This window comes from Rissa tridactyla, chromosome Z (genome assembly GCF_028500815.1).
Source record: "Rissa tridactyla isolate bRisTri1 chromosome Z, bRisTri1.patW.cur.20221130, whole genome shotgun sequence".
Classification (NCBI taxonomy): domain Eukaryota; kingdom Metazoa; phylum Chordata; class Aves; order Charadriiformes; family Laridae; genus Rissa; species Rissa tridactyla.
Window position 1 is genome coordinate 76,093,430 of NC_071497.1, and position 18,374 is coordinate 76,111,803.

The 18,374-nt window shown below is 43.1% G+C and overlaps 1 protein-coding gene across 3 annotated transcripts in view; it reads right to left on the minus strand.

The window, feature by feature from the left end:
• The window catches only part of LOC128902429 (phospholipid-transporting ATPase ID-like), a 90,964-nt gene that overhangs the window by 28,261 nt on the left and 44,329 nt on the right, over window positions 1-18,374 (minus strand). For all 3 annotated transcript variants that reach the window (XM_054185443.1, XM_054185444.1, XM_054185442.1), the window contains 9 exons: window positions 17,332-17,430; window positions 16,242-16,303; window positions 14,657-14,729; window positions 14,396-14,466; window positions 13,171-13,253; window positions 8,644-8,802; window positions 7,590-7,678; window positions 1,622-1,818; window positions 243-451 (listed from right to left, as the gene is read on the minus strand). In XM_054185443.1, coding sequence (XP_054041418.1) covers window positions 243-451; window positions 1,622-1,818; window positions 7,590-7,678; window positions 8,644-8,802; window positions 13,171-13,253; window positions 14,396-14,466; window positions 14,657-14,729; window positions 16,242-16,303; window positions 17,332-17,430 — 1,042 coding nt within the window. The remainder of the gene's footprint in view (window positions 1-242; window positions 452-1,621; window positions 1,819-7,589; window positions 7,679-8,643; window positions 8,803-13,170; window positions 13,254-14,395; window positions 14,467-14,656; window positions 14,730-16,241; window positions 16,304-17,331; window positions 17,431-18,374) is intronic.

Sequence of the window (18,374 nt, forward strand, 5' to 3'; positions counted from 1 at the left end):
ACTGGGTCAGAAAAGCGGAGGTAAAAGGGTAGCAAAAAGGGGAAACAACGGAAAGGCAAATGATACTAAGGTATTCAAGTGATGTAATCAGGGCTGTCCAGACATCCCTGATGGGCAGCCCTGCACTTGATCACTCCAGCTTCTTACAAGACACTCTCTTCTGGATGTCACATTTGGTCTCTGTGGACCAAGAGGCATATACTAGAATAAAACCTGGAGATTAAGACAAATGGATAACATACCGTAGGATTTGCCATTGATGGAGCACTTGTTGAAACACATGATGTTCTGAGTGAGAGTTCCTGTTTTGTCTGAGAAGATGTACTTGATCTGCCCCAGCTCTTCATTGAGAGTAGTGGTACGGGCCTGAGCTGGCGTGTCATTCAGTGGATAATACATTTTGCGGTCCCAGTCAATGTAGAAACTGTTACCCAAGCGTATAATCTCTACACTGGAGAAAAAGAAGGTGATGGAATATTCATTAGTTTAAAGGGACAAGATCTTTGTCTTCAGCATCACCATTAGCGATTGCAATTAGAAGAAATTGAAAGGTAATGACAGGGTGTACTCATCAGGTTGTCCTCAAATGGCCTGTACTAAGCAATGCTGAAGCAAGTCCCACTGAAGTGATGTTAGGTTTATAGCAAATTCCTTTCCTTTATTTATAAAACAACGACTTATAAATGCATTTGAAAAGTTTCAGAAGTTTTCAGACTGAAAAGCAAGGCAGGAGCAGTGGGTTTCACTTGGTGCAGTTTGAGGAGTGGTGCTCAGAGAGGGAAGGTTTCCAGCAGGGTTTGGGCTGGGCTGAGCCCAGTGCCAGGGGATGAGCACAGCCACGGCTGAAACTACTCAGAGGTCCACAACAAGCGAGTCATTGTGCAACTCAATCCAACCAAGGAGCCTTATCAGCTGGCAGACAACATGAATTTCCACTTTGCTGCTGGTGTGACATGCTGGGTGGGAATGGGATGAATTCCTCATATTCACCAACACAAAAGAGGGTCTCAGTAGCAAAGCTGCCCTAAGACTTAGGTCCAATGATAAAACTACACAGGCCTACTCAATCTACAGCCCAGCCTCAGGGTTTTGAGAGCATTGCAGATGTGTTGCCTACCCTCTACCACTGCTTACCTATTGCAATAACCAACATAGCCCTACGTTCTCTGGCAAGTGGTGACACTCACTATGCTCATATAGCACGAAGTACTATGGATCCTCAACCTGATTACACCTACTTACCTGGCAATCTGCTCCTCACCTGAGCCCTAGAGCCACCTCAAAGCATGTGCCATTCGTTTTGTTTGATGGGCAGTGCAAGTGGGAGAGAGCAAGACACTACCAGTAACAGGCTTCCAGTCCCAGTCCTATGGCATCCTACACCTAGAGCTTCCCTTTAACTGCAATATCATCCTTTCCTCTTCCAGGGCTCTCTGCTGCCCCCTGCTCCAACCCTGACAAAGACCTCCAAAACCAGCAGCAAGAAGAAAAGCATCACTGTGATCATGTGCAATTGTCCACAATGGCGTTGCATTTGTGTCTAGGGAAAATGCTACTCTCAGCTAAGGCAAAAACTAGATGTCTCCTCAAATGAAATATGAAAGGAGGTTCTGGCACATACCTGACATAGAGCGAAATTGGCACCACCGTATTTAGAATGATCACATATGACCAGAACATGAGGAAGCCGGAGTAGGAGGCAGAGTTGACACCTTCTGCCCAGGGCAGATAGACTTGGAAGTAGTAGCCTTTATCATACTCCCAGATGCCATTGCCAATGGCTAGGATCAGACACATCAGTCCTAAAAATGCAAAGATCTGAAAAAAACCCACAAAACAAACCCAAAGATATGCATTTTAGAAATAAGGAATTTATTACGTACAGGTTAATCAGAACACCCTAATGAAATTGGGTTGGACAGCCTGAATCACATGGAAAGTTTGGTAGGGGTGAAGGTGGAAAACCAGCAAAGTCATGACACTTCTACCTCAAGGGCAAAGCTACACAGTGCAGAGTCTGGCAATTTGGAATCACAAGACTTCAAGCGGCTCAGGATTCAAGACCAAACACCTAAACCAGGGTGCTCATGGGCAGCTGGCTGCAGAATATCAAATCTCGTTAGAGGTGAGTTGAGCTGCGGGTCCTCAAACATCAGGCGCTGCACATGGGAACAGAAACTGCCTGGAGAACTTTACCTGGCCATTTGGTGGATATATCATAGTTTTCCTCAACATTTCTGAAAAACTACTAAAGATAATTTGTAACACACGAAATCCAGCGCTGTGCAGGTTGGAATTCAGCACTGGATATCATGCTGATGGTTAAAGCAGAGTTAATTACTGACTCAGAACTAATGGTTGCCTTGGTACCTGCTATCAATCTGATTACATTTCCTTTGAGCAAACAGAAAGCAACATTAATCAATGACGTGTATCCTTGGACTTTAGAGAAGCCTAAATCAACCAGGGGAACAGCAACTGGGAAGAGAATTTCAAAGTGGGACACCTTGATGGAAACTGGGACTTGCTCAGGAACACCATTTAATAGACACAAAAACATCACATAGGGCATAAAGCACTTTTGACTAAAAGAAGGCAAGAACCTAGCAATACAATTATTTGGAAAAGAACAGAAAAAGAAGGGGAAGAAAAGAAGTTAACAGAAATTAATATAAACTGCAAGAAATTATAGAACTATGAATAACTAACATTCATATAAAATATCAAGAGAAGAAAACAGTAAAGTCATAAACAGGTGTGGAAAAAGCAGACATGTTCAACAGACAGTCCTCCATGAAAGAAGGAGGACGGAAGCAGAAGGAAGTATCTATACCGTATGTTGTAGCAGATGGAAAAGACAGATTACCTTCTGTGACAAGGAACACTATGTGGCTCTATCTGTAATAATCAGCATTTTCAATCCAGTGGGTCCAGGTAATTTAAAGATGAAAGCTTAGAGGGACTAGCTGAGAAATTCTCCCAACTAGTAAGGTTAATTTTTAACAATGCTTTGAAAACTGGGAAGCTCCACCATACGGAAAATCGGCTAACATAGTTCCAATATTTGAAAGGTAGAAATAGTGATCAAGGAAAAGACAAAATGAAGTTAGCTTGACATCCTTCCTGGACAAATGATAATAAACCCAGTTCTGTTGATATGAACTTCTCCAAATATGTCACTTCTCCAAAAAAATGAAGATACGGAATCAACAAGCTGCACAAGGGAGCAATTACAAATCATCTTTTGCAAGTATAATCATTAGGGAGAAAATATCAGTAAGATGGGCCATTATGTATAAAGCCACCCAGTAAGAATCACATTAAAACAGTAATCAACCTTTTTAGAAAACAGAAATTGAGGTGCAAAGAGAAACATTGCTGGTAAAGCTGGTATTTGTATTGCTGAGGTAATCTATGAGAGGAAGAAGGATACTTTTATGGAGTGACTTGAATCACTTGGTGAAAAGTGCACGTCTGACCAATTCAAGTTTTAATAGCAAGAAGCTGCTAAAAGGGGACTGCAGTAAGTAAAGGTGCTGGGATGAGTTTCAGGGGATATGTTTATTTCCCACATCAGGAGTAATTTTTCTGTTTAACCGTGGGAGGCCAAATAAATTACTCCACTTGTGAAAAGGAGACAATATTGCTTGCAGTTAAGGAATGTGTTTTTAAACCTCTGTGACCAGCAGGAAAAGCAGACTTCAATTTCTGCTGTTGAATCATCAGGACTTAAAGATATATGAGAGGCACGATCCAGGTCCAGGTAATGTCCTTTATTAAACCAATAGACATGGATGGATAAAATAGACAAGCCTGTCTATTTTTATAGATATTTCTGTTGGTCAAATAGAGGATATTGCTCCTCTCTGCAGACCTTGTCTGTTGTAAAATAAATGAATTAGAAGAGCCAGCTGGATCCTCTATCTTATCACTGTGCTCCTCTATCTTATCACTGTACCCTGAATGTTTCCTCACTGCCTGACAGGTTAAAAATTGTCAGTTTGTACAATATCACAATCCATGCAGGAAATTCAACGTATGATTCAGCAACAGAAATAGACGCGGGGCAAGACAGCAGCTGAACTTTCACATATAGGGATGGGGAGTTGATCGTCCCCCTGTACTCAGCACTGGTGAGGCCCCACCTCAAGTACTGTGTCCAGTTTTGGGCCCCTCACTACAAGAAAGACATTGAGGTGCTGGAGTGGGTCCAGAGAAGGGCAACGAAGCTGGTGAGGGCTCTGGAGCACAAGTTTTATGAGGAACGGCTGAGGGAGCTGGGGATGTTCAGCCTGGAGAAAAGGAGGCTGAGGGGAGACCTTATTGCTCTCTACAACTGCCTGAAAGGAGGGTGTAGCGAGGTGAGGGTCAGTCTCTTCTCCCAAGGAAAAAGTGATAGGACAAGAGGAGATGGCCTCAAGTTGCATCAGGGGAGGTTTACATTGGGTATTAGGAAAAAAATTCTTCACTGAAAGGATTGTCAAGCATTGGAACAGGCTGCCCAGGGAAGTGGTGGAATCACCATCCCTGGAGGTATTTAAACGATGTGTGGATGTAGTGCTGAGGGACACGGTTTAGTGGTGGACTTGGCAGTGTTCGGTTTACGTTTAGACTTGGTGATCTTAAAGGTCTTTTCTGATCTAAATGATTCTCTGATTTTGTATCACAGCAGCTCTTGTCTACGACTGCAGCAGCGTTATGTACATCTTGCCTTTTGTGCATGTTGCATGTCAATGCTCTCGTCCCTAACAGCTCCACCTGTGTCCAATACTCGTGCTTACACAAAGTTCACTAACATGCTCTTTGCTTTGAGATAAATGCAGAAGACCAAGCCGTTATCAGCAGCCTGGGAGATTAATTTCTGTCAGAGAAACAACTGTGTGTGGGTCATTGTAATCGTAACCACAGCTCTGCAAGAGAAGGACGTGAAAAAAATCCTGATTGTAGGTTTGTGCATGCTCATGGGGCTTCCCACCATGAACTTCCTCCTTCCCTGGGTCCTGCCCGTGCACTGCCTGGGTGAGACATCCTCTGCAGGGCTGGGTAGGACTTCTATAAAGAGGAGGTGACTCCTGACAAACATTTCCTGTTGGACTGGGAATTCGAACTGTCTCCGTTTCCTTATTGGCACTTTGAGTTCTGCTTAAGGATTTGAAGCAATAAGTTGTTTAAGAGGTGGAGGTGACGGCCCTGTTTCTCTGAAAACATGCTTCCCCAAACCTGCTAAAAAGCAAGTTTTGGAGGAAAAAGCCTTCCTGGAGCTGGTCGGTGTGTCCCCAGCGGAGGAACATTCACTTCTCTCTCAGATCACTGAGAAGCACTTCCAAATGTGAAAAAAACAGCTATGGTTGCCATCTGGAAAGGTTCATTCCTGATTAACCCTTGTTGGGACACACTGGGGCAGCATTTAACCAGGATATTGGCAAGCCCTGCTTAAACACCGCTTTGCGCCTGGGAATTTTTATGGACAATTAAACAAAAAATAGCTTTGCCAGTGTTAACATGGAACAAGTTTCATTACACTTAAAATGAGCTATTTATAGCAAGCCGTGGCTGCTTTGTATTTCCAAACTCAAGAGCACAATATGCTGCCACATTTTATGACTGCGCTTTGTAACCTTTGGCCACCCAGTGAGCTGGAAGGACCTGATGCCACATCCCTTGGGCGTGCAAAGAGCCTGGTGCTTAGGGTAGGACAGAGCTTTACTTAGACACCAAAATGTTAGGTGCCTTAAAAATGTGTGAAGGAGAAAAACACACCCTTGGCTCCGTCAGCCCCCAAAGAACCCAGGCAGTGGCTGATGCAATCAACTGCAACTTGCTCAGTTTTTTAAAACAGAGCCAGGAGGTAAATTCATCGTGTTCGCATTCATGAAGAGAGGCCAAACAGACTGAAAGCTCTGGGTGGGACCCTTGACTTGTGAAAGGAGGTTTGGCAACCTTAATTCAATGCTAAATTCTGAATTCCCTGTTCAGTTTTTCTCCTGCGTTTTTGTGCCCTGTGGATCCCCCCACAGCCCTGCCCCACAGCCCGTCCTCCGTTCCAGGTGAAACACAGCAGAACACCTAAGAAAATGTTAATTTTTTCAAATGCTTGCAAAATTTTGGATGTAAGAGGCCCAGACTTTGCTTGATTTTGCTGTCCTGTTAAGTGCAAGGGAAGAAAACACTGAGGAAAACAAGCTGATGATGGTAATCAAGATTTTCACTCGGTGGAGACTGGTCTAAAGTGTAATCTTACTGCAGTCAACAGTTTGTTCTTACAGTACATGGAGCAAGGACTCAAGAGGGCTTGAAGATGACTGTGGAGTGCCTCTCTGTGCTTCTCTGCTGGGCTTTACAGCAAATGCACACACACAGATATTCAAGTCACTGCTTCACAGCTCTGGGAGTCGAGGTGACCGCTGCTGCTTTGGTACTATTTGAGTCTCACAGAGGCACAACCTGCTGTGTCACAGCTCTCATCCATGGGTCCATCTAAAGGGCTTTCAGGGTCCTGAGAAATAAGCAGGAGGAGGGGGTCTGGGATGGAGCGGCGAGCCTGGAGATGTTTATGCTGTCAGACCCAGGGCTGAGGAGACGTAAAGTCAGGCAGGACAGTGAGAGCTCAGGGCAGCCTTGCTGGTATCAGACACCTTAAGCTTTGTCTTCCTCAGGGCTTGCTCCAGGAATGGATCCAGACTGTCAGGTTGGGCTGGAGAGCAAGGGCAGGAGGGAAGAAGAGGAAACAGTGGCCACCAGACCTTCCCAGTGTCACAAACGGAAAGTGGTGGTGTGCACAAAAAAGCATGAAAAAGGCATTTCCTTGCATCCAAAGGAAAATAAAAGCCTAAAACTAAAGAGCTTTTCTTCAAACAACATCAAGTAAAGTGGTGTTATGGTGCATGTCTTCCTTCCCTGAGCAGCTTTGAACTCAAGTGGTAAAATCTTGGGAGAGTCTCCATAAAAGAATCACTACCTCCGCCTGGAAGTGTTTGCCATTTGTTAAAACCACTGACAAGCTTAAACCTCAAATCAGGTCTGTTTTCTAATTTGAGGAGAGTGCCTGCTGTATAAGATTAGTGTTCTCAAATTTCCCAGCTGCTAAAAACACCAGTTTCTGAGTATTAATGAGACCATGTCTAACATTTTACCCTAATGTGTTAAGTCAGAAGCTGGCATCTTGTAAATTAAAAAAATCAATTACCAAGTCCTGTGCAGCTATCACCAAAGATGCCAAGAAATTAGAAAGAAAAGGGAGAACCGGTAATGTTTATTTAAATAGAAAATGACAAAATTACTAGGGCAAAAAAGGCATTTGCGGGCTTCAAAGTGATTCTCACAAAAAAAAATAATATGCAGAGCAAGGGAGAGCAGAGCAAATTAAAAGCTCGGAAGAAAGGTCCTTAACACTGTCAATGTTATGGCCTTGCTTTGCAAATGGGCTGGCAGAGGCGCTGCAGAACTCAAGCTGCTCATAAATTATTATATCATTTTTCTTTTTATCATTAGTCCCTTCAGATATTCCCTTATTTGTGTGGACAAAGAGGTGGAGCATCTGGAAATGATGAATACATCTGAAGAAATGAAGCTACATTAATCAGACTTACCACCAACACAAGGACATTCATGAGCCGATCAATGCTCGTCCGTTTAAAAGTTGTTTTTCCGCTGTTCTGCATTAATTTTGTGTCTGGCCCTGGAGATGAAACACTCATGAATTTTAGCAATAAAGTTTAGCCGTTCTAAAGCACAATCCTTCTGAGGCCCCGCTGTGCTTTACAACATAAATACCCATCGCAGCTTTCTTGAAGGCAGGTACATACAGTTTACGGTGCCAGTGGGAAACTTAGGCCGAAAAAGGTTAAGTCACTTGTCTTAGATTATATGGAGGGAGTCACAGAAAGTCATTAATTCTAAATTTTGATCCTGCGCTCTTCTTTGAACTCCCTTTCAGGTTTAATTACTTTTCACAGAATACCTGATACTGCTCTGTTATTAGTGACAAGTTATACATCATCTCACATGTCTACAGCAGTGTGGAAACAATAGCAGGTCTATGCTCATAAAAAGCATAAATCTAACAGTCTACAATAATATTATCAATTACCCTGATATCCCAATATGGATTAAAATTGCATAGAAATGATGTGGAATTTGTAATTGAATACACTAAGGAGTGAAAAAATTTGAACAAGCCTGGTGAGAGAAAGACTCCAATTGACCCAGTGTGCGCCAGTAAAGGCAGATTTAATTCAGCTTTAATTCTTAAATAGATTTAATTCTTATAGTCTTTCTTATTGGTTGATCAAGACTACTGTCATGTACTTTGCTGCACGCATTTCTGAAATAAAAGACTACCTCTGCTTACTAAAGCACTTAATCAAGATGGAATTGGATGCTGTAATGTAGCATTTGCAATCCAGTTTTCTCTTATGGACCACTATAAAAAAATCTCAGAGTAAAATCCCCTGTTATATGCATAATTTCTAGCCTATACTTAAGACCAGGGATGTCATGTATTTTTTTGCCTTTGTTCTTGTACTTGGTAGAAACGAATTTTGCAAAGAGAAAGTTTCTTGGTTGCTTTGTGCGTAATGGGTGTGATGTACTTCCACGCTAGTGCTGCTGTGCTCTGCAATTCACGACATTTTTTCTACCTACCAGCATAAATAACGAGACCAAAGCACCACTCTGTGTTCCTAATCGTACAGCCCCTCAGCAACATCTTCTCATTGTCCAGGGCATACTTCTCTCCTCGAAGAGTAAGAGTTCCTGTGAACTTATCCAGTTTGTTATTTGGTGCCTCACATTTGACTTCACCTGTAAAAGGAAGGTAAAAACAAAAAGATGGTGGAAATCTTGGCCCAGAAATATGTGTCAATACTGCATTCTCAGCTGTTCTCCAGAATATGGGGAATACGTAGCACTGTAGCTGCACTCCACTCCTGGCCCTATCATTCCCATCCTGTTTCATACATTTACTGGTGTTTTGCTCCTTACCCACATTCATGTCATAATCCAATGGACCACAATAAATTTGCATTTATCCTATTCTTTGAACATGTTGGTTTTGTACTCATAGAGTCCAAAGCAAAGTTTCCACAGCTTTTATGCAGGTGAGAAGAAATGTTGAACCAGCAACATACTTTCAGTCCTTTCACAGAAGTTCATGGTGCTAGGATGTCACTGGATAAGTTTAGACAAAAGTGCTGACCTCACATAATTCCTATTCCATTTTCTTTAAAACTGCAGGAGACCAAGCGAGAAAAATCATAGCCTGAAGACTGCAAGAGAGTAATTAAGTGAGGTGTCTTTGTTCACTGGTTTTTAAATTTAATCTGTTTTATTCCTTAACTCCCAGAGGCACATAAAAAACCACACTCCGCACTCCTACCTTTGGCCATGCAGCTGACAGTGTAAAGGATTGGAGAGCCTGTTTCTATTTCCCTGCTTTATATTTATTTCTTGTAATAAAATGTGTTCACACAAAACTGTAAACTCAGATACTTTGGTATAAAAACTATTTAAAAAAAATAAAGAAATAAATAACAAATCAACATTTGCACCTGAGATCTAAAGATTCAAAGCAGAGCCCTGTGGATGTGTTGAAAAGAACTGGAAAATACAAACACGCCTCATTGAAAGGGATTCCAGGAGTTTAGTCTGTTCAGTTAATCAACAGGAACATTAAAGTTATTTTGGTCGCAGGCTGCAAATATCTACTTAAGAACTAGCATTTGCAGAGAATGCGGCTCTTCCAGCTGTTCTCAGACAAAACACACCAGGCTCAAGAGACTGGAAGCAAAATCCAGAGAAGTCCAAAAGAAAAGTACACCTTTGAACATTGTGGTAGACTCCACCAATGCAAATTTTAAAATCAAGAATGGGTGCTCTTTTCGTAGAAAAGTAGCTCTGCTGTAGCACAGGCAAATCGCCAGGCTTGAAAGATGAAGCAATTAGGAAAATCTGTGACACATGTGACTAATATCTATGCTGATCTTCTATTTTATCATGTAGTTAATCCGAGAACAATCAGACATGTACTCCGTAATATCTAAAAGTCTACAGTAACCACACCTGTCTCACTACAGCCCCTGCAGCCCCTTGGAAAGCACAAAGAAACGAGAGGCTTTGCAGTTTGCGGTGCAACCTGAAACACAGCACCATGAGACTTTGGTGAATGAAACCCAAGGCATTGTCCCCCACCAGGAAGACTGTGCGTCTCCTCATGCCAGCTGTGGGACAATGCTCAAGTGAATACCTTGCATGTCCACATCCACATCTGCTTTCCAGTAAGCGTGTGGGTCAGGATTACTGATATGCTGATTTTGAGTTCAGAAGAGATTCATAGAATCATAAAATAGAATCATAGAATGTGTTGGGTTGGAAGGAACCTTAAAGATCATCTAGTTCCAACCCCCCTGCCATCGGCAGGGACACCTCCCAGTAGACCAGGTTGCTCAAAGTCCCATCCAGCCTGGCCTTGAACACCTCCAGGGATCCACAGGTTCCCTGGGAAACCTGTTCCGGTGCCTCACCACCCTCGCAGTAAAGAATTTCTTCCTGATATCTAATCTAAATTTCCCCTCTTTCATTTTAAAACCGTTACCCCTTGTCCTATCGCTACACTCCCTGATAAAGAGTCCCTCCCCATCTCTCCTGTAGGCCCCCTTCAGGTACTGGAAGGACACTATAAGGTCTCCCCGGAGCTTTCTCTTCTCCAGGCTGAACAACCCCAACTCTCTCAGCTTGTCCTCATAGCAGAGGTGCTCTGAACGTCTTTGTGGCCCTCCACTGGACCCGTGCATCCAAATTGGACCAATGGCAAAAAAATGAGATGCTGTAGAGATTCACTCAATATACCTGCATTGACCGCAGTAACCCTGCAGCTGAAGATACCTCAGAAAGGCACCATGCCTCCTGTCACCTCCTCTCATTAACAGCAAGAAGATATCTGTAATGCATTTCACCTGAAAGAGTTAAATACTGCCAAGACTACATGTGATAAGTACTAAGTAACTGAAAAATACTGTTTCCTTTCTCATCTCCCAGTTCCCCAAATCAAATAAAGAAGTTCAGCATTTTGCAAGCATCTTCCTTATCTGAACCATTGCGATGTCAACAAACATCGTAACTCACATTAAACATTCCACTGAGTGCCTGTATTAGCTGCTCAACCCTTTCCTCTCTTCCTGTCTCAAGAAGTAATTAGATAAAGAGTTACATAAATATTTAAATACTTCTACAGAGTTTTGCTAAGGGAAATGCAAGGTTGGGTCTGATTCCAGGCACTCTTCCCAGTACTCTGCCAAATATAAATCATCCTGGGAAACATTTTATTCATTTTAAGTATTGCAAAGAGGCCACTTTTATTTACAACATAACTAAAATAGAGATTAAAGGACAAATAAATATTTGACAAAAAAGTTTGAATTTTGCAAAATATTTTGAAACATTTTTTTAATTATGCACTTTCAAGAATGCAGTATACTTAGATAAGCATTACACAGAAAATGCTTGAAACATTATTTAAGATTAAGATTTTGCTTACAAATTGGTATACAGTGCAGCCTCTTCAGGAAAATAATTAAGGCATGCCACTCTGGCTATTAACATAAAGCAAACTGCACCTGTAAAAACATATTTCTCGAGACCTAAAACACTCAGAACCTCAGCCAGCACTTCGTAGAAATCCTGCTGCACTGATCTAACACTCAGCTGAGACCACACACATTATTGCATAAAACCCCAACTTAGAAAGCAAAGCAAAAGCCCATGCCTTTGGATTGCTCTACCAGGGACCATACCGGCTATGCTAACTCTCTTCCACGTCCCCACCGTTCGGCCTGGAATCATCTAGTTATTTCGAAGGAAATATTTTTAAAAAATTATTTTTCCTCTTTATCTAAAAATATTTCCTGAGAGGCTGGAGTCCTTGAGATGTTCCACCCAGCACCCATTTCCATACTGACTCTTGCTGTAATCCTGCCCTGGTACTTAGGCCAGCAGGGCACCATGGAGAGTGACTAACACCACTTGGTCTGTTCCCCGTCCTCTCTCTCCAGACAGATGATGTGTGAGCATGGAGTATTCTGGTTTTGACAGGTCTGGCTTCTTTCCATGTATGTGCTGCTACATGTTCCCTGGTATCCAGTGACAGGACACATGGGAATGGTTCAAAGCTGCACCAGGGAAGGTTTAGACTGGACATTAGGAAGCATTTCTTTACCGAGAGGGTGGTCACACACTGGAACAGGCTTCCTAGAGAGCTGGTCAATGCCCCAAGACTGTCAGTGTTTCAGAGGCATGTGGGCAGTGCCCTTAATAACATGCTTTAACTTTTGTCAGCCCTGAAGTGGTCAGGCAGATGGACTAGATGGTCATTGTAGGTCCCTTCCAACTGAAATTACTCTATTCTATTCTATTCTATTCTATTCTATTCTATTCTATTCTATTCTATTCTGTTACGTCCCGTTATGTCTCGTTATGTCTCGTTATGTCCCATTCTAAATTTTATATACAAAACGCTGCTAAGAAAGGACACATTGCTTGTTAACAACATCTGCACTGCTCATCTTTAAAGATCTTAAAATGCAGTCTTTTTGTGGCATTGAAAGAGGAGAGAAATGCTGTCAGGGCGAGGCTTCAGGCTGGGAAGTAGTCATGGACCTGTGTCCACAGAGCTAGTCCTCAGGTCTGCACAGTGTCTGGAAAGTGCTGCTCCTCAGAAGCGAAATGTAATCAATGCATCGGCATTTCTGCATCAATGTAAAAGTGCATTGTGAAAATAATTTGCGATCAGAACTAAGCATGCAGTTTGGGGAAAACAGATTCCACTGTGCAATTACACAAACTCTCATATCGAGGTTCAAGGTGGGTAGACTCAATGTGCACAGATTGATGATAAAGAAAAGTGTGCAGCCAGAAGAATTCCCACCAATGCAGTTCCAGGTCACAGCCATGCACAGCACAGAGAGACCTGCGAGCAAAGGGGGACCTCTTTCTCTACGTATGCTGTTGATATCTGTTGCATGGACTGCAACGCACCCGTTCTGTTTTCCTGCCGCTACATGCAGAGAAGCCCCAGGAGGGAGCAGTGAACAGCCTGGAAGGAAGACTCCCAGGTACTCTGTGGACTCTGGTGTTTGCTCAGAGCCTCTGGAAAGTGAATTTTCCATGTAGACTCACCATTGAACTCCGTCAGTTTCTGAAGATCTTCTCCAAGCTCTGCAGTGACTGTCAGTGCCTGCTTCACCTTCAGGTTTGTTTCACTGCAACAAATAACATGAGACAAAAACATGAACTGAAAGTCATACGTGAACTGAAAGCTTTCCTTGAAAGTCACTTCTGTTCTTGAGCACAGTCTTCTTCCTTAGACATCTGATGGACCGTGCCATCATGTGCCTTTTTTACCTGGCCAAAGTGTGCAGTTGTCTATTTCAGTTGCAAAGACAGGCAGTCCAGAGGAATTCCGGACATGGTACCATGGTACCAAAGAGGGGGAAGTGGCTCTGTCTTCTCAGTTTCACCACAACATGCAAGACCAGGCATCTCATCTCCCTGAGCATCTCCTGCCACTCACACCACACTGAACCCTGAAGTATCTGAGCATATAGGAGAGCTCTGGATCTTCTCCCATGGTATTCTGGTCCTGAAGAGTACTCCAGGACTGCAAAGAAACACTGCATTTGTTCAGGGTCTCCTAAAAGTGCTCCCTGGCACTTGTGTGTACAAGAACTACAAACTCATTTTCAGCAGAAGTCAGATGGAGAAAGTCCAGAGGGCTTTCTGCAGCGTCTTGGGAGAGACACAATTTCTTGATCTCTCTGGTGTTGCTTAGTCCTTCAAGCTGATACTAACTTCAGGCAATGCAGAAAAGGTAATGCAAATTGGGTCATAAAGATGAGGTCAGCTCCAGTTTATTCAAATTAATACAAATTAGTTGCAACCCTCTGACTTGTGGCTACTTGTACCCTGGAGTGAGCAACATTTGGAAGCCTTTGCAGTGTGCAGGCATTAATATGGTATAGCAGTCCAAAGGAGATTACTGGAGCTATTCATTGTGAATATCTCACCCAGATAATCTGGCTAAGAGAAAAGACTAAGGGAGATAAAAGAAACAGAAAGCTTCTGCCAGTGGCCTGTGATATGGCAGGAACACATTTCTAACTCACTCTCTTAGAAGAACTGTCGGTAAAAATAAAAAGTAAAATCCTCTCCTCACGTGACATTTGCACTGAAAGAGGCAAAAGTATCCACCAGAAGATGTTATTTTCAAGATATCGACCCAAAGTTTATTCTACATATTAGGAAACTCTAGCTACCAAAGCTATTGCAGGTAAACTTGCAGGACCCAAGGTCACCAGGGAAGACTTGTCTGCAGTGATTGCACCCGAGGTCCAGGCTCACTTACCCATCCAGTTCAGCTGTCTCGATGTATGTCAGGCTGTGCGGCTCACTGCTCGACAGCAACAGTAGATCGGCCTGAACAGGGACAGACAGACTTGGTGTAAGTTCACACGGTCAGAGGGCACGGCACTGCAATGCTACTTGTGGTTTCTGCATCCTGCAGGTCTCTGGGGCAGTTATCATCACTACTGACTGATTTGCACGTGAGTGATAAGAGTAATTACAGAGACTAACTGTGAACAGGATGGGGAGAAACTGAACTCACCGTCACAAAGTTGTTGTTTTCTAGTTTTATTATATCCCCCACTTGGACATTCATCCATTTTTCGTCCTTTAACCTGTAAGAAAACTCCTGGTAAGTAGGCATATAAAGCAGGGAAAGTAGGACGTTCTGCTCCGCTCCTGAAGCCAGACTGTAGGTGCCATCAGGACTTAGGTTGTTGATAAGATGGAAGTGCCGTGGTGTGTCCTGATGCATACTAAGTTGGGGTGCCATGTGCAGGGTTGAGACCAAGCCCCACAATAGCAGCACAGTCCATGTGCACTGTCCTTCTGTCTGGACTGACTATTCCCTTCTCCTAAAGGCCACATTGTCTCAGAAAAAAACTCCCTACTTTGTGTAACAGACTTCCCAAACACCTGTGAAAATTGCCAGTTGTGTTAGTTTTTCTAAGTGCTATTAGAAGCCAGAGCAACAGCTCTGGTTCTGTGTGGACCTGGCTGTCAGGAAGGTCCGTGCAGGTGCTTTGGCCGTGCATGTGCCTAGTTAAGCCTGTGTCCGCAGTGGCCTTCACAGCACTAAGCAAGAAGCGTACGCAAACAGCCAGCTCAACTGCAAGCGCCAATGTAACCAAGTCACGATAGCCGTATGTGCAAAATCTAGAGGTGAGAAATATCAAGAGCTACATCAAAACAGGACTGGGCAGCTCAGCCTTGCTTTTTCGATATTGGTGGGAGTTGGACAGGACTCATGGTTCCCAGTTTTTGAACAAAGGCAAAATACTAGAAAATTTCTGTTTCAATGTATGTTTCCTAGACACAGTAACTAATACACAGTAAACTAAGAAACTGGTTTACTTAGCAGAAAGCACAAAAATTATGTTCCTATTCTTCACTTTCCAGTTATATTTTTAACTGTTTGATCATCTGTTGGAGTTTACACAACATACTGCTATCTGTAGTATGGAAAAGAAAATCACAAGAGACTTCACAGCTGTCTACAGCTGTGTCCTACACACAGTTGGACTCCATGGAGCTGCAACTAAACAGTACATCTGTCTGCCAGAAAAGCCAAAACCTCCGCTACTTTTTCTGCAGGAAAGAACAGTGCTAGCAGTGCCATGTCCAAAGCACACAGCTGAAATATTTTGAGTATATCTAAGTCAGAAGTGCTACACACACTCTAAGTACTGTGATGTGTATAGGGAAGCTATTCCTGCTTCTTAATTTAAAATAACTTGTTGATAATGCCTAGTTTTGTTTAACGCAGAAATGAGTGCTATGAACATGAATGGACACGGGAAGATAGCCTTGTTTGGCATTTCTAGGGTAAGGAGTAAAATAACACAATACCCTCAAAGTATCACTTATTTAACCATGTATACATTTCCAGGAAAAGAAAGAGTTTACTTTTTGTCAGTACAGGGTCACAGACATAATGTCTGCACTGATTGTGGTACTGTGTCTTTGGTTCATTAATCAGACACACAGAACTGCATGGTTAACTAATGGTGTGAGAGACAATTCAATTTTAAATTGTTTAGTGATCATTTGGAATCACACAGGAAAAAATATATTATTAATGAAATGCTCTTCCCACTCAAAATTAAAGCAAAACCAAAAGGACTTACATGCCATTGATCAGGACCTGGACTGGGCGGTTGTTGACGTGTTTGTCACTTTTGTGTCGATTCTGAAAATTTGATCAGTACATTAAAAGACATTTCCAGGAAACCAAGCACACGACAGCTGTAGGCAGTTCATTAGCTGGCTGAATGGTTCAGGCAGATTAGAATCACAACTGAGTCATATTCGAGCCCACATTTACACTAGTAACATAGGGCATAACTGGACTGCAAAGAGCAACAGGCAACACGGGGATTGCTCTTGGAGGGAAGAAGGAGGGTAGAGCTTTATACGTCACTTAGCACAGTCCGGACTCCGCTGGTGTTGGTTCTGCCCATCACAGTTCGTAAACACCAGAGAAATCCATTCTTCTGCTCTGATATGGGAAGTGGCCACAGATCTTCACAGAATCATAGAATGGTTCCGGGTTGGAAGGGACCTTAAAGATCACCTAGTTCCAACCCCCCTGCCATGGGCAGGGACACCTCCCACCGGACCAAGTTGGCATTGCTCCCTGGGGGAGCACTGTGCCACCTCTCTCCTGCCCACTTGCAAAGCTGCACCCAGCAGCTAGATAGAGCATCAAAATTATTTCAATAATGACAGAAAATCACATGCTGAACTCAGCTCTAAAGTCACCCTGTGAAGTCAATGGAACTTCGAACATTACTCTCATGGGGGCAGACTTCGGCCAAAGCTGGGTAAGTTTGAAATATCACACAAGGGTTGTATGCTTCCTTTTTTCTGCCTGCATTGCAGCTAGATGACAGATGAGTTCTCCAAAGTGGAAGCCTAAGAACAGACTTCTGTGCAAGCTTCCAGACATATCTATTGGTGAACACATTTTCAGCCAGGTGAGCAGTTTCAGAGAAAGTCAATGGAGTTGCTGGGCTGCTCAGCAATTTGTAAATTCTAGCTTCTTTTTAGGTAATGAACTATAGATTTGGGAGTCTAATCTCAAATCCCATCTTGGCCACAGACCAGTTCTCCAGCTGCCTACTACTGGCTGTGTTTATCTTAAGCAGTTTGCTTCACTCATTGTGCTGAAGAATCATGGGCAAACTCCAAAGTACAGGTAAGAAATATAGATCTTACAAAATCATCAATGGCATCCTTGACTCCTGATACAGCCAGCACCAGCACTAGGGGCACCACTGTTGTAAACCAGGCCAGCGAGGAAATCTGAGGAATCAGCTGTAGAAAGAAAAGATCTGAGTTGAGAAATTTCCTGACAATTCAGCAAAGCAATGGAAACAAAACACTGTTTTCTGTGGAAGCTATAGATAACACTTTTCTAAGACTCCTGAATATAGAATAAAGACAAGAAGTGCAGCTCTATCACTTGTATGTGATTCCACAAAGGTAGGACAGCCGGGGAACCCATGCTTTGCTTACAAACCAAGCTGTAATTTAGATTATAAACATGGAGCTGTCAGGAAGTGCAGTGGGTTGCTTTTCTTGTTGTTTGTAACATTAGGATTGTAAAGTCCTCAGTGGTTTTCTCTGCAGGCACTGATATGGGCAAGCCTGCTCTGAGGGATCCAGAGCCAGGGACCAAGGCCTGCTATGCAGAGACTTCAAATGCTTCTATTTTTTTTTCAGTAACCCTTCACATTTTGCTGAAGTAAACTTCATATCAATAAACAACATACAGCTGTTGCCAGGGCTAACCTTGTTTTTCCAAGAGCAACAGAGCCAGTTTTGTTTCTCACATCTTTAATAGTAAGGGGACACTTAGAGTTGAAGGTGTCCCTGTCATGGCCGCAGTGAGGCAGAGACAGATCTCTTACTCCACCGAAGTTCCTCCCTTCCTCTGGAAGAGTATCACTAATGATGGAAGCAATGTGATACCAGCATCGCTGTGTCCACCAGATTGGATTTGAGCAGCGTCAACTCCATGTGCATTGTGAAGTTAATAGAATCATAGAATGGTTTGGGTTGGAAGGGGCCTTAAAGATCATCTAGTTGCAACCCCCTGCCATGGGGAGGGACATCTCCCAATAGACCAGGTTGCTCAAAGCCCCATCCAGCCTGGCCTTGAACACCTCCAGGGATGGGGCATCCACAGCTTCTCTGGGCAACCTGTTCCAGTGTCTCACCACCCAAACAGTAAAGAATTTCTTCCTAATATCTAACCT